Source organism: Ziziphus jujuba, chromosome 1 (genome assembly GCF_031755915.1).
Source record: "Ziziphus jujuba cultivar Dongzao chromosome 1, ASM3175591v1".
Classification (NCBI taxonomy): domain Eukaryota; kingdom Viridiplantae; phylum Streptophyta; class Magnoliopsida; order Rosales; family Rhamnaceae; genus Ziziphus; species Ziziphus jujuba.
The window spans coordinates 42,493,417-42,515,885 of record NC_083379.1 but is presented as its reverse complement, the minus strand read 5'-3'; the positions used below and the strand labels follow the sequence as shown (position 1 = coordinate 42,515,885).

General features: G+C 33.7%; 2 protein-coding genes across 3 annotated transcripts in view; both read left to right on the top strand.

The window, feature by feature from the left end:
* Positions 1-382: 382 nt before the first annotated feature.
* The window catches only part of LOC107404825 (ankyrin repeat-containing protein BDA1-like), a 32,169-nt gene continuing 10,082 nt past the window's right edge, over positions 383-22,469 (top strand). The window contains exons 1-2 of one of the 2 annotated variants that reach the window (XM_016047258.4): positions 384-1,116; positions 2,627-3,511. In XM_016047258.4, coding sequence (XP_015902744.4) covers positions 508-1,116; positions 2,627-3,511 — 1,494 coding nt within the window. In that variant the 5' untranslated portion in view covers positions 384-507. Of the gene's footprint in view, positions 1,117-2,626; positions 3,512-22,469 lie in introns of those variants that run through there. The other variant, XM_060815047.1, reaches the window with a different exon arrangement.
* LOC125422402 (uncharacterized) lies at positions 18,570-19,692 on the top strand. Its single transcript, XM_048473862.2, has 2 exons — positions 18,570-19,090; positions 19,190-19,692. The coding sequence occupies exons 1-2, from the start codon at positions 18,570-18,572 to the stop codon at positions 19,221-19,223; spliced, it is 555 nt and encodes a 184-aa protein (XP_048329819.2). The 3' UTR covers positions 19,224-19,692.

Here is a 22,469-nt window from a genome sequence, read left to right as displayed (position 1 = left end):
CCGGATTGCGCTTTCATCCAAAAAAAAAAAAAAAGTTGATTGCGTGTATTTAGCTATGAACCTAGCATTCTAATTAAAGCTGGTGTACCGTATATGTAGAATAAAGTACTCTATAGTAGATATTAATTATAATACGAAATTGTTTGTACGTGACATACCATCCAAAAATCTCGGAGCGTCCTTTATTTTATATATATATTTAAACTTTTTTGTTGGCGTAGCACTAAATATTACTTTTACTTTATTGACCAAAAAAATATTATTACTTATTCGCCAAAAGAAAAAAAAAAAAAAACTTTTTTAAAAGAAAAAAAGTACTTACTTTTACTTTATATATATATATATATATATAGATATATCCCCACACATTGCTCGAGTACATTTATATAACAAATTGTTTTAGTGCTGTTTTTCTTGATGGAGATATTTTAGGGGTTTTGGATAGAAATACCGACTAGACGATCTCACTGCAGTACTCTTTTAAGTTTTTATGCCTAGGCAAAACCAATGGAATTAAGACGTGACGAAGATGATAGAATGATGAGACTCTACAAAGCGTCAAGCGAAGGATGTGTAGCCACTTTGAATTCATTGATGGAGGAAGACCCTTTAACTCTAAGCAAGCTATCTGTCAACCCTTTTGGCGAGACTCCTCTTCACATATCAGCTATGCTTGGCCACCTTAATTTTACCAAACAACTTCTTTCTCACAACCCTAAAGGGCCTAAACTTGCTGAGGAGTTGGACTTCCACAAACGTTCACCTCTTCACTTGGCTTCAGCCGAGGGCCACACTGAGACGGTGCAGGCATTAATAGAAGCAAATAAAGGTATGTGTTTTGTTAGAGATGAAGATGGCAAAATCCCTCTTCATTATGCGGCCATGAGAGGACGCCTTCAGGTCATTCAACTTCTTATTGGAGCCGAACCCAACTCAATTCTGGAGAATCTTAATGAAGGAGAAACAATTTTACATTTGTGTGTTCAGTTTAACCAATTGGAGGCTCTGCAAATGTTGGTTGGATCAGTTAAGGAGAATAGTGAGTTCCTCAACTCCAAAGACCAGAAATGTGGCAACACCATTTTGCACTTGGCTGTGATGCTAAAGCAAATTGAGGTACCTATATATATGCATTAAATAACATTAATTGAAGCCAACTTTTGTCATTTTGTAATTGAGGACATGCATATCTATATCTTAATTTGCTGTTTAGGAATTAAGTTAGAGTCAGCAGTGAACTCTTTAATATATTCTAGCTGAATGCAGTAGAGGACGCAAAAGATTTTGCCGGGGGCATGGTTACATTTTCCCCCTTTTGTTTTTTTTTTTTTTCTTCTTTTTTTTTTCCCGGGGGGGGTGGTTGTAAAAGGATGCATGGTTAGATTGTTCCTTTTCTTTTTTTTTTGGGGGGGGGGGGGGGGGGGGGGGGGGGGTTGGTCGGGTCGTGTTTTGGTGTTGTTCTCAAATTTATAGTTTGGAACCAAAAACATCTAAACATCTTTTGCTATATCATTATATCTAACTAACTAAAACATTCACTCATTTACCCAAAAAAAATAAAAATTGAAATCTTCACTAAACTAGGTAGGGTTAAATATTCTTTTTCATCTTTCTTTAAAATTTTTGAGAGAAAATGTAATTTCAATGCTTTTGACAAATTTGATTTGCTATTCATGCTGGACAAATTTATGAGAAGAAAATAAACATTTTTACGCTCTGGAGAAGAAAAAAAATTTAATTTTCACAGTGAATTATATATATATATTTATATATATATATAACCTGAAGAAATGTATAATTAAATTAAAAAATTTGGCGACTCAATTTCTATGTAATTAAAACAAAAAATAGTAGACAACTAAGTATTAATTACATAATTCTTTTTTTAATAAATAATTAAATGACAAAAAATATATATTTGATATAGTGATTATTTTGCTAAAAACATTATATATTTCAATTATTTTAAATAGTTATTATTGTAAATAAGTATAAAACTAAGATATATACATATATCTGTTTACATACATATATAGGTGATAAAATACTAAAATAGAAAACAGAAAGACAAAATACAAAAAAAAAAAAAAAAAAAAAGGTGCCATTACATAACATAGTTGATTTTTTTAGCTTTTATCTTTTATTATTCTTTATATAATTATGTATAATTTACTTATAGTAAATACTAGTTAATATTAATTAGATTTTATTGACTATCTAAATTAACTATAAAGTTAAGGCAGAAAAAAATAATAATAACATTAGCTCTAAATTAAAAGTAACTCAACTCGTATGTGTTAGATTTCATTGTTTTTTTTAATTCAAATTTATAATTTTTTTTAAAAAATATTTAACAAATTATAATTATCGACCACGCTTCCCAGTAACATCTTCGCATGGTCGAAAGTGGGGCAGAGGCGGCACGCGCCCTATGTGGGTAGCTGTCCGCCCATGGGCCCATGACTGAATGGCAGAAAAAAAAGAAAAAAAGAAGAAAATATGTATATATATATATTGATGGTCCTACATTTAGTTATTAATTTTCATAAGAGAGATTTGGCAGTGACTTCGCTATCTAGAGATTTGGTTGTTAAATAAAATTAATGGCATGATGTGTTGGTGGCAGACTATAAAATTCTTGGTTTCGATACCTGAAATGACAAGGGAAGCAAATAGTATCTTGAACAAGAGCGGTTTTACAGCCTTTGAAATGATACAGCACCTTCCGAAAGACTTCAAATGTGTCAAAATACAAAATATTATTCATGATGTACGACTAATGGGTCTCCAAACACAAAAACGTGATAATCCTGAACCATCAGATTCAGAAACAGCAAGTATTAGTTGTTGGAAGTATTGGTGGAACAAATTCATTAACCACTTGAAGACATACGATGTGGATTGGATAAAAGATAGAAGTGGAGCATTGATGATAGTGGCTACTGTGATCGCAACAATGACATTCCAAGCTGCACTCAACCCGCCTGGTGGTGTCTGGCAACAAAATACAAACACTACAGAGCTTAGCCATGGATTTGATTGCGGCAAAGAAGATAGATGCCTGGCAGGAACCGCAGTGTTACCGAATCTCCATAGAGATGAGTTTATCAGATTTCTAGCTTATGATACCACCGCTTTCCTTGCATCGCTCACTGTAATATTTTTGCTTATTTCTGGATTCCCTGTCAAGTTTAGGCTTTGTAAGTGGTTTTTCAATTTAGCCATTTGCGTTGCTGTGACGTTTACGGCGCTTACCTTTATGGAAGGAGTTTATTTGGTGCTTCCTACGGATATCAAGGATTTGGTATACATAATCTACGAGGGGCTCTTTTATAGTTGGAATGGGATGTTTGGAATCGTCATTCTGCTCCACACAATTCGAATGCTTTATAAGCCTGTGAAGAAATATTGCCCCACATGGTTGATTCAGATCACCCACACATTTAGAAGACCGTCACAGATCCCCAACATTCCCCTCTGTTGTAAATCATCTTGCTGCCTAGCTGGCTAGCTACTTTATTTTCTCTATGCATATATATGTATATGCAATTAAGTAGTTATTATAAACTTCGGTAATAAAATGTAACAAGGTCGCAGTATTTTCTAAATATATGCAATGGGGGAGTAGTAGCCTTTAAACTTTGATTTATCCCTATAATTATACGTCCCACTTTTTTTTTTTTTTTTTTACTCTCTAATACATAATGGATGATTCACCCAAAAACCAAAAAAAAAATATATATATATATATTAATTAGATGAAAAACCGATTCGAAAGTTTATTAAATTTGGATCGCTACGGAAAAAAATTTAATTAAATAAAAAAGGATAAAAAATGGATGACTCTTAACATAGTTTATATAATATGGGGTGTCAGCAATTTATTTATAAAATATGACATGTCACCAATTAATTGGTGAGACAGGGCTTTGGAGTCAAGCAAACTGAAAGGAGAGATAACTGCTATGTTCTGCTGGAAAAAATTTCTTGTACTCCTGGAGTACTAACCCACTCAGTACGCCTTCATCTCATTTCTAGCCACGTGGATTGCTTTAGGTCACATTAACCAATCCCTCCTATCTCTCACAACCAGCCACAGGCTCTCTCTCTCTTCTTCTTTCTGTCACAGCCAGAGTCTCTCATCTGCACAAAAACAAGGACCAAACGTCCTCCTTTGCTTCTTTTTCTTCTTCTTCTATCTTTAAAAATAAATAAATAAATAAAAGTAAAAATAATAACAATAATTAAAAAACAAAAAAACAAAAAAAAACCCTCCTTCTAGACTTCAACAATGACAAAATGGAATCATATAAAATATTTTTATGATACATGCTCAGAATTTAAAAAATACCTGCAGCCAATTCAAAAAAACTTTGAAATTGAGATCATCCATGATAAATAGATTCTAAAGAATTTGGATATATTACATATAGGGAAGAAAAAGTCGCCGACTTCAGTGAAATGTCGACGACAATGTCGGATTTCGGTGAGCATCAATATTGATAGAGAAGGGAAGGATTTCACCGATATTGCGCAGAGAGCTCACGAGAAGATCCCGGTTCTCATTATTGTGCAGTATATTGATGAAAAAGAGTTTGTGTGACGATTTTGGAACTTTTTTTTTTTTTTGGGGGGATGAAATAGGATTACGAATTTTGGCTGTAGAAGAGAGAGAGAGAGAGAGAGAGAGAGAGAGAGAGAGAGTGAAAATCAACTTTGGTTGCAGAAAGAGAGAGAGAGAGAGAGAGAGAGATTTTGGATTTGGTTGTAGAAGAGAGAGAATGTGAGCTGTAAGTGAACCGTATTTGGGACAGAAGGAGCTTAGAAAGTGACTTGTTATTTGACATGGGAAAATAATCCACGTGGGATTAGATGATGCAAAGGAGTATCCAGCTGTATGGTATTCTAAAGGGTATATTCATTCTAGGGATAGAATTTAAAAGATTTTAAAAATATTTAAAAATTTTAAGATGTTGGATTTATATTTTAAAGTAAAATCTACAAATTCAATGATATTTAATTTAAATTTTAATAGATTTTATAAAAATTTATTAAAATTTAGAAATGTTCAATTAGAATTTTATAATTTTTTTTAAAAATCTAATAGTATTTAAAAAGTAATTGATTTTAAAAAATTTTAAAAAATAATAAATTTTAATAAATTTGAAAAGATTTAAACAATGAAATTATGAAAAAAAAATATCAATATGAAATCCAACCTTAATCCTAAAGATTTCGTTGGATTCTTATAAATTGTTTATAAAATTTATAGAATTCCATTATAATTCATCAAGTTTCTTTAAAATCTATAACTCATTTTAAATTAAAAATACTCCCTTAAATATTACAAATTTTTAATTAAAAGTAATATATATATATATATATACACCGTAAGTTCAAAATTTAGCCCATGTCAATTAATTGCATATTTTATTAAATTAAAAAATTGATTTATTGATTTTTTAAATTGATTTTAAATAAAACTTATCATATCAAAAGTAAATATTGTTTAATAATGTTTGGCCACATTAGTTTGAAATTTACATGGCATGTTAATTTTCAAAATTTATATATTAATTTTATTGATTTTTCAAAAAAAAAAAAATCATTGACATGCATTTTCTTTTTTGTTTAGATGAATATTCTATATATTTTTTGGAACAGCACTTCTATGATTTATGATTTATTGATTTTAAAGTTAAGATTTGTATTATGATATTTTATAAATTTTTAAGAGTGTGTCTGTAACACCCCGTACCAAAAATACACATAATTAAATAAGTTTAACTAAGTTTGACCAAGTTTGACCAAGTGAACAATATGTGGATTCGAGTTGACTTTTTTTAACAGTTAATATTTTTGGTTTGACTGAGGTACCATTGTGTAGATCTCGTCGATACGAGTTCACAGACTGATGGCACGCCAAATTCCGAGTTACGGATAAAAAAGTTATGGTTCTGAGAAGTTTAAACATAAGTTTTATATCAGTGTCCAAACCAGTCCCTAATTTTTGTCTGTTAGTGATTTAGGCTCTATATAAGCCTGGTAAGTGTGCCAAACAGGAAAAAAAAAAGCCCAAAAATACTCATTTCCTTTCCAAAACCTGAGGAAAACAATCCAGACCCACGGCTCGAACCGACCGTGTTTACCTTCAACCGGGTTTACGCCGTTTGACCCATCTCCGGCCACCACCTTGCTACACGCACAAGCTAGAGAGGAGCGGGGGACAGAGGCGAGCTCGGCCGCAAAATTTCACGGCCACCAATCACCGGACGCGCCTAGATCGGGCCGGAGAAGCCTGACGGTCGGAAATTTTCTCTCTCCTCTTTTCTTGTGTTTTCCGGACAACTCAGCTCGATCCATACCTCTATCCCACCATTTTCGACCCCTCTGAGCCCATTTCCATGGTTAGATTACCCAAAATCCCCATCATTTGAGAGATCTCTCAAGTTCAAGTTCGGCCGAACCTTTACATCAATTTTCCGGTCACCGGAGGAGTCACCAGACCAAGGTAAGACCACTGGTGAACTTCTTATCTCTTGGGCTTTCCGTTGACATATAATTTGTGAATTTTGGAGGTCGTTTGATCATTTTCATATTTTTGGGGTTATTTGGTTAATTTTCGGAGAAATTGGGACTGTGTTTGGATGGTTTTGGATAAATTGGTTAGAATTGAAGTTAGATTAGTGAAATTGGATAATATTAGGACCTAACTGGGGGTTCAATTTTGAAAGATTAGGCTCCGAATGAAAATCTCCAATTTTGGGTACCGGATCCTAAGGACACGCGGTATAATTGGACTGTCCGGTGTCCAATTTATGTAATTTTATAGTACTATAAATTATTTAGAGACATTTGAGTTACACAAATGTCTCTGGTTTAGTTGTTTGGAGCCTGATGAATATTTTGTTATATTACAGGCACTCGAGTTGAGCCTAGATGTGATCCTGTAGAGGAGCAGGCGTGAGCATCTATAATACTGTGAGTGGTTATATTATTTTTAAATGATTTGGGTATATAGTATAGTATATATGTGGTTTAAATATTTTACGTATATATCATTTGATTGGAATGTTGTTTTATGCGTATATAAATATTTGCTTCACATATATGTGTTATCATTTTATATGACTTTTGATAATATTTTAAGTGATTTTCAATTTTAATGGTTCCATAAATGGACTTGTGGTATTTAAATATCTTGGTAATTAAATTGAGATTTTAAATCATTTTGGAAACTATTTGGTTTGAGAAACCAAATTGAAAATCATATAATTTTAAGCACAATCAAATATTTTATAATTTTATGTGCTTAAAATTGGTTTATGGTGAATATATTTCACTGTGGTATTTTTGATTTTCGTATGAAATAATGTTTTGAAGGATTTAATTAAGCGGTGGAAGTTTAAATGTTAAATTATAATTTATGATACAGTATTGTTTGGAAAAGTATATATATACAATCTTACAAGATTGTTTCGTGTATACTGTATTGGTTATTTTAAATTGATGTACCAGGTAATGCCAATACTTTGGATCAGTATTATATTATATTATATTACCGCGCGTTGGGTTTACCACGGTGCCGTGAGGTTGGTTTCATCCAACGGTCATCTATTATTACCATGGACTGTGAGGTCGGGTTTATCCGACGGTTTATTATTATTACCACGGTGCCGTGAGATTGGTTTCATCCAACGGTTATCTATTATTACCATGGACTGTGAGGTCGGGTTTATCCGACGGTTTATTATTATTGCCACGATGCCGTGAGGTGGATATCATCCAACGGTTTATTATTGCCACGGACCGTGCAGTTGGGTATGTCCCGATGGTTATTTATTATTTCCACGACATCGTTCATATATTGAGGGTCGTGAGGTGGGTATATCCCACGGTTTGTATATTTATACATCGTATGGTACATTGTATATGTTTGTATATATTGTTGATTTACAAATATTGTGGTGATTTCTGCATTTTCATATTTATTTGGTGGAACTGTATTTATTATAGTGTATGCTCAAATGTTTATATCTTGATTTGAGATATTTCATAATATCACAATGATCGTTCATTCATATTTTTGAGCATCAGTTTTTATGGTATTAATTAGGGTACAAGTTTGGGTTTTGGTGAAATGATTTTAAACGGGCAACTTTTCAAAAGAGTGGAACGAGAGGTCTTGAGAGAAAGATTTTTCAAAAGTAAATCATTATTTTTCTATTATACTATGCCACTCACTGAGATTCTTTATCTCATGTTTTATTGTTTTAAATTCGTTCCCCTAGGCCCAGGCGACTAGTAGCAGTCTACCTCACGCACAGCTTATCGCTTGTTTCCTTCCACTACAGCAGCCGTATTGTAACACCCTGTCCCAAAGTATAACGGAAATTTTCCAACTTTGACCGAGGTTGACCGTTGACTTTGACTTTGATCGTTGACCAAGGGGTCAAAAGTTGACTTTTTGACTCGGATGGAATTCTAGGTTGACTGACGTACCGTTACGAAGTACACGTTGGCACGAGTTCGTAGACTAGTAGCACATCGAAAACGGAGCTACGGTTTGAAAGTTATGAGCAAAACAAGTTGAGGTCCAAACTGTCCAAGGGATGCTGGAGTTGACTTTTTTATTCATGCAAATTTGAGTTTTGACTCATGCACAGTTGTGAAGTACTCATCGATATGAGTCCGTAGACTAGCAGCACGTCCGATTTGGACATGTGGTTTGAAAGTTATGAACCTGTAGAGTTTTTCAAATACTGTATTATTTTAATATTATTTTTAAACGTGAAACAATGTGCCACGTGTGACTTAATAAATGTGACCATGTGTCACCATGTTGAGATGCCACATGTCAACCATGCTTAATATCATATTATTTTATTATTATTTTATATAATAATATTATTTTCAATATTATTTAATTATTTTTAATTTATTTTCTTTCTCTTTCTTTTTCTTTTCTTTTTTCTTTTTTTTTTCTTTTCCCCCACATGGAAAAAATGCCCAGCCACCCCGAGCCTCTTCTTCTTCTTCTTCCTTCTTCTTTTTTTTTTCTTCTTCCTTTCCTTTCCTTTCTCCCTCTCGACCTCACCGTTTTTGTTCTCACCGGCCACCAGAAGGATCCACGAGCCGGCCGACGTGAAAGCCCGCAGCTGGGCAACACCGGCGGCCAAATATTCGGCCGAATGGCTAGCGGACGCGTCGGGATCGGCCTCCAACGCCGGCGGTCGGTGTGTCGCTGGTTTACCGGTTTTTCGGCAGCCACGGGTCTTACAACCGGTCCTTTTCCACTAATTTGGACACTCTGATTCCAATTCTGAGCTCCAATTAACTCAATTCCCGTTGATTTGCAAGATACGAAGGGATCAAGACCGGTCGAAGCTTTCCGGCCACCGCCGGTCGAATTGAGCTTAATGGAGGTCGGTAATGTGATCCTCATCTCACAAGCTTTCCATAGACATATAATTTGTCAATTTTGGTTAACGTTTGTGTTAGACCCCCCCGGTACCGGGTATTATTTATCCGAATAAAATATTAATTTATTTGACTGTGTGTGAATTGTGTTCTAGGAGCACGGATGAGTCGTGGAATTGATCCCATGGAGGATCTTAGGTTAATTGCGTGCTCCAGGTGAGTGACCCACCTTCAAATTAATTTCGGGAATTAAATTTGTGAATATTTTATGTGAATTGAATATTTGAAATTTATATTCTATGTGTCAAATAGTTAGCGGATTTATATGTGGAAATTTTGATGCCCATATTTGAATAAATTAAATCATATTTTGATTTTTGACAAATTATGAAAATTTGGATTTTATGGAAATTTGATATATAGAGGCATTGTGATTTTGATATTAATTGATTTATTGTGGAAATTATTGGTGGATTTATTTTGATTAAAAAAAATATGCATTATATAAATTTATGTAATGTGGAAATTATTTTATGGTATTGAGGATTGTGGAATTCAATTATATATGAAATTCTTGTGGTTTTAATATTGTTTTTGGGCATGATTTGATTTTTAAATATTTCAAGGAAAATATTTGTTAAGTTGGTGGTTTCAATTTTTATAATTATGCCCATGGAACATTATGTAATTTAATTTATTATATTTCAGAAATATTTATGCCATTGGAAAATTTGAATATTTAAATTGGTGGAATTGAGAGCTGGTGGATTTGAAAATTACGGTATTTATGCGATGAATTTTTGACGATGATGAAAATGGAATTGTGGTAAATTTACGGGTTTAATTGGATGGAATAAACCCGGTATGTTATGGAAAATTTGAGATTTTGATATATAAAATAAATATGTGGATTTAATGATTTTTAGATGCACCATACACGTACTGGTGTTCTGTATATATGGATGTGATTAGTGTGCACATGGATGTGATTAGAGCGCAGGTGGGTGTGAGTAGCGCGCAGGTGATTTATGGGGTTGTCCTGTGTTTGCCATCGGATGAGGGTAGGCCGCCCCTCCATGGCCGAGACACCTGTTTGCAGCGGCGTGGTGGGACACCACGTGACCGTATGCCGGTTTCTCTCTATAACCTCCTGTCTGGCGGTACCTTGGGACGCTGGATACTGGTGGCGCCACTGGTATATAGTGGGTGCATCAAGTGATTTCAGAACTGAGATTTTACAATAAATATTTTGAAATTGTATTGGAATTAAGAATATAAATAATGTTGTTTTTATTATTTATTTGAAGGGGGATTTTAAATTGATTTAATTTTTCCTTTACTTAATTATTCAATAAATTAATTTCTTTTAATTATAAATTTTGGATGCTTGACTTATTATATTTTATTTGATATTTAGTTGAATAAATTGACGTCTTGGTTTTCGGGGAATACGAATAAAGGGTTTTGTGAAAGTGTTTTAAAAAGGGAAACTTTTCCAACCGAGAGAATTGTAAGGGTTTTGAGAGAAAATATAATTTCCAATTAACTATTATTTATCTACTTAAATATCGTGGTATTATAATTGTACAGTAGATAGGATCACTCATTGAGATGATTAGCATCTCATATTTTTAAATTCCGTTCCCCTAGGTCCAGTTTGGGAGACGTTGATCGTTCGGGGAGAGCCCAACATCTCAGTTCATTGCCGAAAGTCCAAGAAGCATTTCTTCCCTTTTTCCTCTCCATCTTGTATTGCTTCTTTATCTGACGTTGTATTAATTTCACATTTATTTGTATAATGCTCTGTATACTGTATCGGACATTTATGTATTCATTATGCACTGAGTTACTGTTATTCATTTGGAGTGCTGTAAATTTGTGGAATCAACTTGTAGTATTGTGGGAGGAATAAGGAGATGATTATAGAAGTGTGTTTTTAGTGCAGGAAATTTGTGGTAAGTCCAACCCTTAGGGGAGGTTCTACCGGATTTTCCATTGGAGGGTTCGGTATGGTTTTCCTAGGATCAGGGCTTGTCTAGGGTTCCAGTAAGGAATTTTGGACGGGTCCTGACACGTATTTATCCTCTCTTTACCTATTGTTATCTTCTGAACTTATTTATTACTTATTTGTACTCATAGACCTTGTTGATACTCTTAGAATGCTCTGATTTTAAATATGGAACTCAGTAGAAACCATAGTACTCATGTGCATTGTTATGGCCTGTAGTACAGTAGGCCGGTTGTAGACTTATTTATATATATATATATATATATATTTATATATATTTATATATTTGAGGTATTAATGTTAGTGCTGGTGTTGATTATCTATGTTGTAACATAAGGTTCCATTGAATATTTTCTAGAGATTGTCCAGTGGGACTTCACTAGGCGGGATCACCTGGGAGGTCCTAAGAGGGTTCCCGGGACATGTCCTGTCAGTGTCATACATAAAATATGAGAAAAAAGTTTTTTTCCCAAAATAAAAAATATTAGTATTATTTGTTAAATTTTTTATAGTTTGATGCTAACAAATACTATATTTTTTTACTTACAATAATTTTTAATATTTATAAGCTATTTTATTATCATTGCATTCTAATTAATATATTTTTTATATTACTTTATTATATTAATTATCTCATATGTAAAAATATATATTTTAAATTAAATATTTACAATTTTTGTAATTTTATTGACATTCCCGTAAATATTGATATTTTCATCGATATTTTCATAAAATTATATCCTCAACATTTCCATTGGTGCCCATATTTTTATCACTAGTATAAACAAACTGCTCCTTGATGTCGTTCTGCACATCTGCTTTTAAATTGGAGGCCCTGCAAATGTTGGTTGGATCAGTTAAGGAGAATAATGAGTTCCTCAACTCCAAAGAACAAAAATGTGGCAACACCATTTTGCACTTGGCTGTGATGCTAAGAGAAAATCTTGGGTACCACAGTGGTACCACGTCATATTATACCACGTCAATACATTTATTGCCACATGTCACCTTTTTATTTTCAAATATTAAAATTTTGAAAATGCTTTCTGCATGTTCTAGAAGAACGGCGGTTTGTGTTCCAATTTAAGTTTCTCCTCCAGAAAATAAAATTTGGCTCATGAAAAAGCGTGCTTAAAAAAAATGGATTCATTTACCCATTGTTAGCTAGCTATGTTTTAGCGTGAAAGTCTCTTCTTCCAAAATGATCTTGCATCTTCCTTTTGCTTGACTTGGGTATTCTGCATTCTTCCATTTCTCTTTGGGCATCTTCCAAAACTATCTCATACTATCATTCAATTAACCTGGAAGGTATGATAATATCACTACTCATATAGAATCTTCATTTATATACCCTCCATTGCTTCATTTATGTTTCTTTATTTTAAATTTTTACTTTTTAAATATTGGATATGCTTTAGGACCTTTGAATTCAAACACCTTTCTTATGTTCATTTTTTTAGCTAAATTGTAAACGATACACTCATTATATCCAATAGTTGTAAGCTTTTTTTTTTTTTTAAATATTTAGTTAGGGATGTTGTTTTAATCTGATTTATGTTCCTACATTATAAATCATGTCTATGCATTTTATATAGGATGGATGAGTTTATTGGAGGGATAGATGATGGTGAAGGAAGTGGCAATATACACCACGATGATACTGTCATTTTGGACTACAATAAAGGTAGAGCTCATATATGTTACTTTTTAATATTTAATTGATATTATTCTTGTGATAATTAATTTTTTTTCTGTCATGTGCGATTTATATAATTAATTCAAATATTCAAAATTTTGTACGAAATGTATTTTTTTTTAATCATTTTTTATAGGGAGGATTGATGAAAAAGAACTTGATGATGAAGAACTAAAATTGGGAATTGAGGTCTTTTCTGAAGAAGAAGCTTATAATTTATGCAACATGTATGCTTTGAGGAAAGGTTTTAGTATTCGTAAAAGCACCATTCGAAGAGATGCACAAAGGAATATACGACAACGAGAGTTTTTGTGCTCAAAACAAGGACTTCAACATGATGGAGACTTAGGTGAAGTGAAAAAATTAAGAAGATTAGAGACAAGGACAGGTTGTAAGGCTTTAATTCGATTCACTGTGGATAACAGTATATGGAAAATTACCTATCTTAACCTACAACACAACCATGAGCTTGCTAATTTTAAAGAAAGACAATTTTTGAGATCAGGACGAAGAATACCACAAGGGCATGCACAGGTTATCAGTTCTATGGTTGATGCAGGTATAAGAGCAACAAGATCATATTCATACTTAGCAAATGAAGTTGGTGGCACTGAAAATGTTGGGTTCACTAAGAAAGATTGCCAGAACTTCTTACAGAAAAGGAAGCAAAAAGTGATAGAAGGAGGGGATGGACAAAGTTTGATAAATCATTTTAAGCATAAGCAAGCTGAAGATCCTAATTTTTTTTATACTGTACAAGTAGATCAACAAAATCGGATGACTAATTTTTTTTGGCGAGATGGTAGATCAAAATTGGATTATGAGTGCTTTGGAGATGTTGTTTGTTTTGACACTACCTTTCGAACCAACAAATATAATTTAATTTGTGCCCCGTTTGTTGGAGTCAATCATCATTGGAAAAATGTTCTATTTGGTTGTGCATTTTTATTGGACGAAAGCATCGACTCATTTGTTTGGTTGTTTGAAACATTTTTAGAAGCAATGGGAAATAAACAACCAAAGACTATCTTTACGGATGAAGATAGATCAATGGCAAGTGCAATTGAAGTTGCACTTCCAAAAGCATGCCATCGGTTATGTACTTGGCATATTGCTAAAAATGCTACTAAACATCTTGCTAGCTATTATGGTAATCCAGAGTTCAAGAAGCATTTCAACAAATGCTTTCATGGTTGTTATAATGAAGTTGAATTTCAAGCTGCATGGGATGATATGATTTTGAAATTCAATCTTGATAGTCATCCATGACTAAAAAAGCTTTATGCACTTCGGCAAAAATGGTGTCAAGCTTTTAGCTTAGATACATTCTCAGCGAATATTAAATCCACCCAAAGAAGTGAGAGCACAAATAATGTCTTCCACCAAATTTCCACGAAAACTATGGATCTTGTGGATTTTGTACACCATTATGAGAATAAAATAGAAGAAATGCGACTAGCTGAGTTGGAAGAAGACTTCCGTTGCAGGAATGGCATGCCTCATCTCAGAGTAAAGAGTGGAATTTTTAAGCATGCAGCCAGTGAGTATACAATGAAAATATTTTCATTTTTTGAACAAGAGCTTATGAGTTGTTTTGGAGTGAGGATGACTGAAATTAGTAACAATGGTATTGATTATATTTATGAAGCATTTGAAGAAGGTTGCAAAAGGATCTTTAAAGTTCAGTTTAGCTCTCTTACTTCTACAGTTTCATGTTCATGTAAATTATTTGAATCAATGGGATTATTGTGCTGTCATGCTCTTAAAGTGCTAGATTCAAAATTTTTTACATGTATACCTGAACAATACATAATGAAGAGATGGAGCAAAGGAGCAAAAAAGGGAATTGTGGCTAGTTATGATTTGTCTGACTCACTTGATAAAGAGAAGAAATCTGCACAATCATTGCGTTTGAGTGAGTTGATGCATCAAGGAAATTTTGTTTTTAGTGTAGGTTCCCTAAGTGATTTGGGAACAAAGATCGTCAAACAAAAGTTAATGGAAGCCATGAAGATACTTGAAAATGATGAGGAAATTGCAAATGTGATGGGAAACTTGAACAAAAAAGATAACCAGATAAATAATAATGTGTCATCCAATGAGTGTCCGGTGCTTAATCCCCCAATAATAAGAGCTAAAGGTGTGACAAATGCTCGAATAAAAAATAGCTTGGAGAAGAGGAAAAAGAAAAGTGCAAAAGTTGGGAGTTCATCTCAATCTTCAAGGCCTAATACTATGAGTTTTGGTAATTTCATTTTATTACTCGCTTTGATGATTTAGTAGGTATTAATTCTTTGTTAGTTTAATATACACACATATATATATATATATATATTTGCAGGGAGTAACAATCAAGGGATAGTGACGAATTTCAAGCACCCACTAATACTCCAAGTCAATTGCCAACATTTCATCCATTCGGTGTAATTATTGTAAAATTTATTTTTGAATTTTTTCCAAATATTAGTTAAACCTATTTAATTTTTTATTTTTTCTTTTTTTTCTTTTTTTTTTTTTTTATTTTAGAAAACTTCAAATTGGCATGTTGAACATCCTAACCTTCACTTTATAAGAATGCTTTCAACAATAGATCAAGTGCCTTACTTAACTCAGGTATTTATGGGAATTGAATGTATGTATGTTTACACTGAAGCTTTTATTCTTTTGGTTTGAAAGTTTATAGTTAATTTATAAGCTACTGTTATAGCTTTCCTCAACCATCCCTTTGTGATGGAGGTGCAGAAACACAATAACAGTTTGATGGAGGTGCAGAAACACAACAACAGCAGCACGATATGCAGAAACATGCCAACAGCAGCAGCACGGCAGCAATACAGCAGCACCAGCAGCATGGCAGCACCAGCAGCAACACAGAAGCACCAGCAGCACGGCAGCACCAGCATCAACACAGCAGCACCAGCAGCAACAATGGCAGCAGCAGCAGCAGTAACAGCAAGTTCAAAGCAGCAACAACTTCAGCATGAACAGTAACAGCTGCTAAAACAGGGGAGAGCAGAGTGCTACAATACCAGCCAAATATAACCCAGTTTAAATTTTTGTTGCTGTTAGCTTGCATGTGTCAAGGTTTACGTGAACCAAAGTACCAATAAACCAAAAACACACCGTTTTAATCTTTCTAGATAATTGTTTAAAACGCGTCGTTTTCATCCTTTCGATTTATATACTTCACTCCTTTGTGCACCTCTTTGAATGGTGGCTTTATATATGAATGCTAAAACCTTTCCTTAAAGCATACATGTTACATAAATTATATGCTTCTTCTTTGAAAAATACCTTTATTAATTCCCAATTTTAATTCCTCATCAATTTCTTTTTCATCAATCTTTCTTGTAAAAATAATAAAAAAGAAATATATTTCATATAAAATTTTTAATATTTGAATTAATTACATAAGTTATATATATAAATATTAAAAATTAACATATATGAGCTCTGCCTTTATTGTAGTACAAAATGACATTATCATCTTGGTATATATTGCGGTCACCATCATATATCTCTCCAATAAACTCATCCATTTGTATAATTGAATAACAGTGTGAAATAGCTTTAGAAGAAACCCGAAGAGAAATGAAGAATGCATAGTATCTAAGTCAAGCTGAAGAATAACTTCTCTTAGAGAAGCCAACTAAGCTCCAGAAAAATCGTATTTGCCAAACCAAAAATGTTATTGCTTTTTCTGGGTTAAATAACTTGCAAGATAATTTTGAAAGAAAAGCTGGACAATTCAATGGGTAAATGAATTCATTTTTTTTAAGCACGCTTTTTCATGAACCAAATTTTATTTTCTGAAGGAGAAACTTAAATTGGAACACAAACCGCCGTTCTTCTAGAACATGCAGAAACCATTTTCAAAATTTTAATATTTGAAAATAAAAAGGTGACATGTGGCAATAAATGTATTGACTTTGTATAATATACCACCGTGGTACCCAAGATTTTTTCCTAAGGAAATTGAGGTGCCTATATATATACATTAAATAACATTAATTGAAGCCAACTTTTATCATTTGACAATTGAGGACACGCATATCTATATCTTGATTTGCTGTTTAGGAATTAAGTTAGAGTCAGCAGTGAACTCTTTAATATATTCTAGCTGAATGCAGTAGAGGACGCAAAAGATTTTGCCGGGGGCATGGTTACATTTTCCCTTTTTTTTTTTCCTTTCTTTTTTTTTTTTGGGGGGGGGGGGGGTGTTTTTTCTCAAATTTATAGTTTGGAACCAAAAAATCTAAACATCTTTTGCTATATCATTATATCTAACTAATTAAAATATTCACTCATTTACCCCAAAAAAAAAAAATTTGAAATCTTCACTAAACTAGGTAGGGTTAAATATTCTTTTTCATTTTTCTTTAAAATGTTTAGAGAAAAATATAATTTCAATGCTTTTGCCGAATTTGATTTGCCATTCATGCAGTACACATTTATAAGAAGAAAATAAACATTTTTACTCTTTGGAGAACAAAAAAATTTAATTTTCACCGTAAATTAAATATATGTATATATATATATATATATTTAACCTGAAGAAATGTGTAATTAAATTAAAAAATTTGACTTCTCAATTTCTATGTAATTAAAACAAAAAATAGTAGACAACTAAGTATTAATTACATAATTCTTTTTTAATAAATAATTAAATGACAAAAAATCTATATTTGATATAGTGATTATTTTGCTAAAAACATTATATATTTCAATTATTTTAAATAGTTATTATTGTAAATAAGTTCAAAACTAAGATATATATATATATATATATATATACTCATATGTAGGCGTGATAGAATACTAAAATATAAAACAAAAAGATGAAAAAAAAAATTTAGGTGCCGTTAGATAATATAGTTGGTTTTTTAGTTTTTATCTTTTATTACTCATTATATAAATATGTATAATTTGTTTATATTAAATTTTAACTAATATTAATTAGATTTTGTGACTATATGAATTAATAAAATTAAGGTTAAAAAAAAAAAAAAACACATAAGCGCTAAATTAAAAGCAACTCCAAATCCTATGTGTTAAAACACTTTTTTTTTTCCCTTCAAGCTTATAATTTTTTAAAATATTTAACAAATTATATTTATCAACCACCTTACCCAATAATATCTTCGCATGGTGGAAAGCGGGGCAGAGAGGGCACGATTGGGCTTTAAGAGTTAAACTAATAAATAAAAAATTAATAAATAAATTAATAAAATAAAATAAAAACAAATTTAAAATTAGAAATAAACTTGAGGTGGGCACGCGCCACATGTGGGTACGTAGCTGTCCGCTCATGGGCCCATCACTGAAAAGCTGCAAAAAATAAAATAAAATAAAATATTGATGGGCCTACATAGTTGTTATTTTCATAAGAAAGATTTGGCAGGGACTTCGCTATCTGGAGTTTGATAATTAAATAAAATTAATGGGATGGTTTATTGGTGGCACACTATAGAATTCTTGGTTTCGATACCTGAAGTGATAAGGGGAGCAAATAATATCTTGAACAAGAGCGGTTTTACAGCCTTTGGAATGATAGAACACCTTCCAAAAGACTTCAAATGTTTCCAAATACAAAATATTATTCAGGATGTACGACTAATCGGTCTCCAAACACAAGAACATGATAATCCTGTACCTGCAGAATCATCATCATCAATAATTGATAATAAACTGTCAGCGTCAGAAAGAGCAAGTGCTAGTTGTTATTGGAAGTATTGGTGGAGCAAATTCATTGGCTACTTGAAGACATACGATGTGGATTGGATAAAAGATAGAAGCGGAGCACTGATGATAGTGGTTATTTTGATCGCCACAATGACATTCCAAGCTGCACTTAACCCTCCTGGTGGCGTCTGGCAACAAAATACAAACACCACAGAGCTTAGCCATGGATTTGATTGCGGCGTAGGAGATAGATGCCTGGCAGGAACCGCAGTGTTACCGAATCTGTATAGAGATGAGTTTATCAAATTTCTAGCATATGATATCACCGCTTTCCTTGCATCGCTCACTATAATATTTTTGCTTGTTTCTGGATTCCCTGTCAGGTATAGGCTTTGCACGTGGCTTTTCAATTTATAGCCATTTGTATCGCTGTGACGTTTACGGCGCTTACCTTTATGGAAGGAGTTTACTTGGTGCTTCCTATCGATATCAAGAATTTGGTATACAAAATCTACGAGGGGCTGTTTTATAGTTGGAATGGTTTGTTTGGAATAGTCATTCTGGTCCACACAATTCGAATGCTCTTTCAGCCTGTGATTAATTGGTCCGCAAGTTTGATTCATCAGATTCAGATCGCCCACACATTTAGAAGACCTTCACAGATCTCCAACATTCCCCTCTGTTGTAAATCATCTTGCTGCCTAGCTACCTAGCTGCTTTATTTTCCCTATGCATATATATATATATATATATACACACACAATTAAGTAGTTATTATAAACTTTGGCAATAAAATGTACCAAGGTCGGGGTATTTTCCAATTTTATGCAATGGGGAGTAGTAGTCTTCAAACTTTGATTTTTCTCTATAATTATATATGTCTCACTTTTTTAACTCTCTAATACATATTGGATTATTCACCAAAAGAAAAAAAAAATCATATATATTAATTAAATGAAAAAAAAAAACGATTGGAAAGTTTATTTAATTTGGATCTATCAATCCAAATTTACGGAAAAAAAATTAATTAATTAAAAAACGGAAGACGAAAGAAAATGGATGAATCTTAACGTAGTTTATATAATATGAGGTGTTACTAATTAATTTATAAATATTTGACATTTCACCAATCAATTGGTGAGACGGGGCCTTGGAGTCGAGCAAACTGAAAAGGAGAGTTAACTGATATGTTGTGCCGGTTCAATTGATTAATCAATTAAACATGTAGAAATTAAGGTACATAAGGAAAAAATTGAAGTGTTCCCGTAGCGCTAAAAGTTTGCTAGTGGCGTTATTGCCACATGTCATTAAAGTTTTTTGTTTTTTAATGTCACATGGCAGCACTTTTTTATAAGTAATAAAATGCTATTTTTTCTGTAATTGGTGATCCCAAAAAAAATTAAATTGGCTATGCAAGACGGCTTACATTCTTGTATAATATATTAGATTTTGATGTTTAGGTGAGATCTTCTAGAAAGTTCTAATAAAAAATTTTCATATTAAATACCTTAATTAAATTGAAAATAATATAAAAAAAAAAAGATTCGTGATGAATGTTAACACATTATCTGCGTCTATATTGTAAATTTGAATTTCTCTCACTTAATGAGTCTTTAGCGACCAAGTTTCTGCCTTAACACTGAGGAAAAGAAAATAAAGTAATATAGCGGCATCGGAGAACCATGTGTGAAGTCCAGCCGCACCACCACTGCACCGACAGTGTGAAGACTGCACAGCCACCATTTTTGACAATGGCCATTGCTGCATTTAACACCGAAAATGGATTACTCAACAATTGTGGGCTACTATCAGAAGCTGTTGAAGATTGTGGCCATGCAACCGACTTTGTAAGCCTATAAATAGGCTCCATCCTGTTGCATGCAAGCTAAGCCAAAAGAGCAAGCTCAATATCATCCCAAGTGAGGAGAATTGAGAGAAAACTCCGAGATAGAGAGTCTTTAAGTTCCAAAGAGAGATTGAGAGAAGAGTGAGCAATTCCAGAGAGAATTTGAGAGTGTAGAGAGAGGTTTCACGTGAGAATCCTCCATGAGAGAAGTTTTTATTTTTGTATTCTATTTCTAAGAGAGTAATAGAATTCTTTTTATTTTTCTTCTCATATTTCTTCTCTAAAGTGGTCAGAGAACCACAACAAGTGGTATCAGAGCTCCAGGTCGAGAGCTTGGGTTCAAAATTTGAAGAAACAGAGCCACTGTTTTTCAGGTTGGTGTTTCGAAAAGTTGCTCAAATAATTAATTTGACAATACCAGGAGAAAGTATCCGACGAGAAGAGAACAACGAAGTTCGCCGGAGAAAAACGCAGCGTCTCATGCGCCCGCACGCGCCGCCTGAAGTTTTCTGCAACAGTTCACGCGCCTCACGCGCCGTCTGGAGGTTGAAGACGACCACGTCAGCAGACACGTCAGCGAACCCAGCCACGTCATCTGCCACGTGTTAACACGTCATCACAATCGGCCACGTCATCAGAAGTTTCTGAAATTACGGAACAGCCCCTAAGTTGTTTGAAATTACATATTGACCCCTGTAGTTTCTGTATTTATAGGTTGACCCAAAAGTTTTGTGAAATTACATTTTTGCCCCAAAATTTCTGGTAATTATATTTTGACCCCGGAAGAGTCAAGTCCACCATTTTCGGCCGTTCCGGACGCAACGGTTAACTCCGTTTTGCCAAATTCGGCTCCATTTTCGGTCAAGCCATAATGTCAATGGAAGAATCATCTTCGGGAGCTATGGTTAAGCTCATTGCCACAAATTATACACTTTGGAGACCTCGGATGGAATATCTCCTCAATTGTAAGGATCTCTTTGATCCTATAGAAGCTAAAGGAGAAAACTCCGATCCCAGCAAAGAAGCAGAATGGAAGAAATTAAACAAGAAAATGATCGGTCAGATCAGGCAATGGATCGACCACAGTGTCTTCCATCATGTAGCGAAGGAAACGGATGCATATGCCATCTGGACAAAATTGGAGGACATGTACCAGGCAAGACTGCTCGGAACAAAGCCCTGTTGCTTAAGCGATTGGTAAATTTAAAATTACAGAGTGGAACTTCTGTAGCCGAGCATACCAGTGAGTTCCAGAGCTTGGTAAATCAACTATCTGCTGTGGATTATCAACTAGGGGATGAGGATCAGGCCCTCCTACTTCTAAGCTCTCTTCCAGACAGTTGGGAGACATTGGTAGTCTCTCTCAGCAATTCGGCCCCGAATGGAAAACTTACTATGTCTATAGTTAAGGATGCCCTATTTAATGAAGAGGCCAGGAGAAAGGACATTGGCATGGATCAGTCACATGCCCTCATCACAGAGAGAGAAAGACAGCAAAGAAGTGGTCGAGATAGGGGGAGAGGCAGGAGCAAGAGCAGAGGCAGATCTACAGACGGCAGAAAATCATCGTATAAGTGCTATCATTGTGGCCTGGAGGGTCACATGAAGAAGAACTGCAGAAAGTTGTTGAGAGAGCAGAGACTCCAAGGTAATCAGCCGAAGAAGGATGGAGAGACACTAGTCACTGTTACAGGAGAAGTGGCGCTCTGTTCCACTGAAGAAGAGACATGCCTTCATATATCAACCCAAGATGTTGAGTGGGTAGCCGATATTGCAGCATCCTACCATGTCACTCCACACAGAGATTTCTTCAAAAC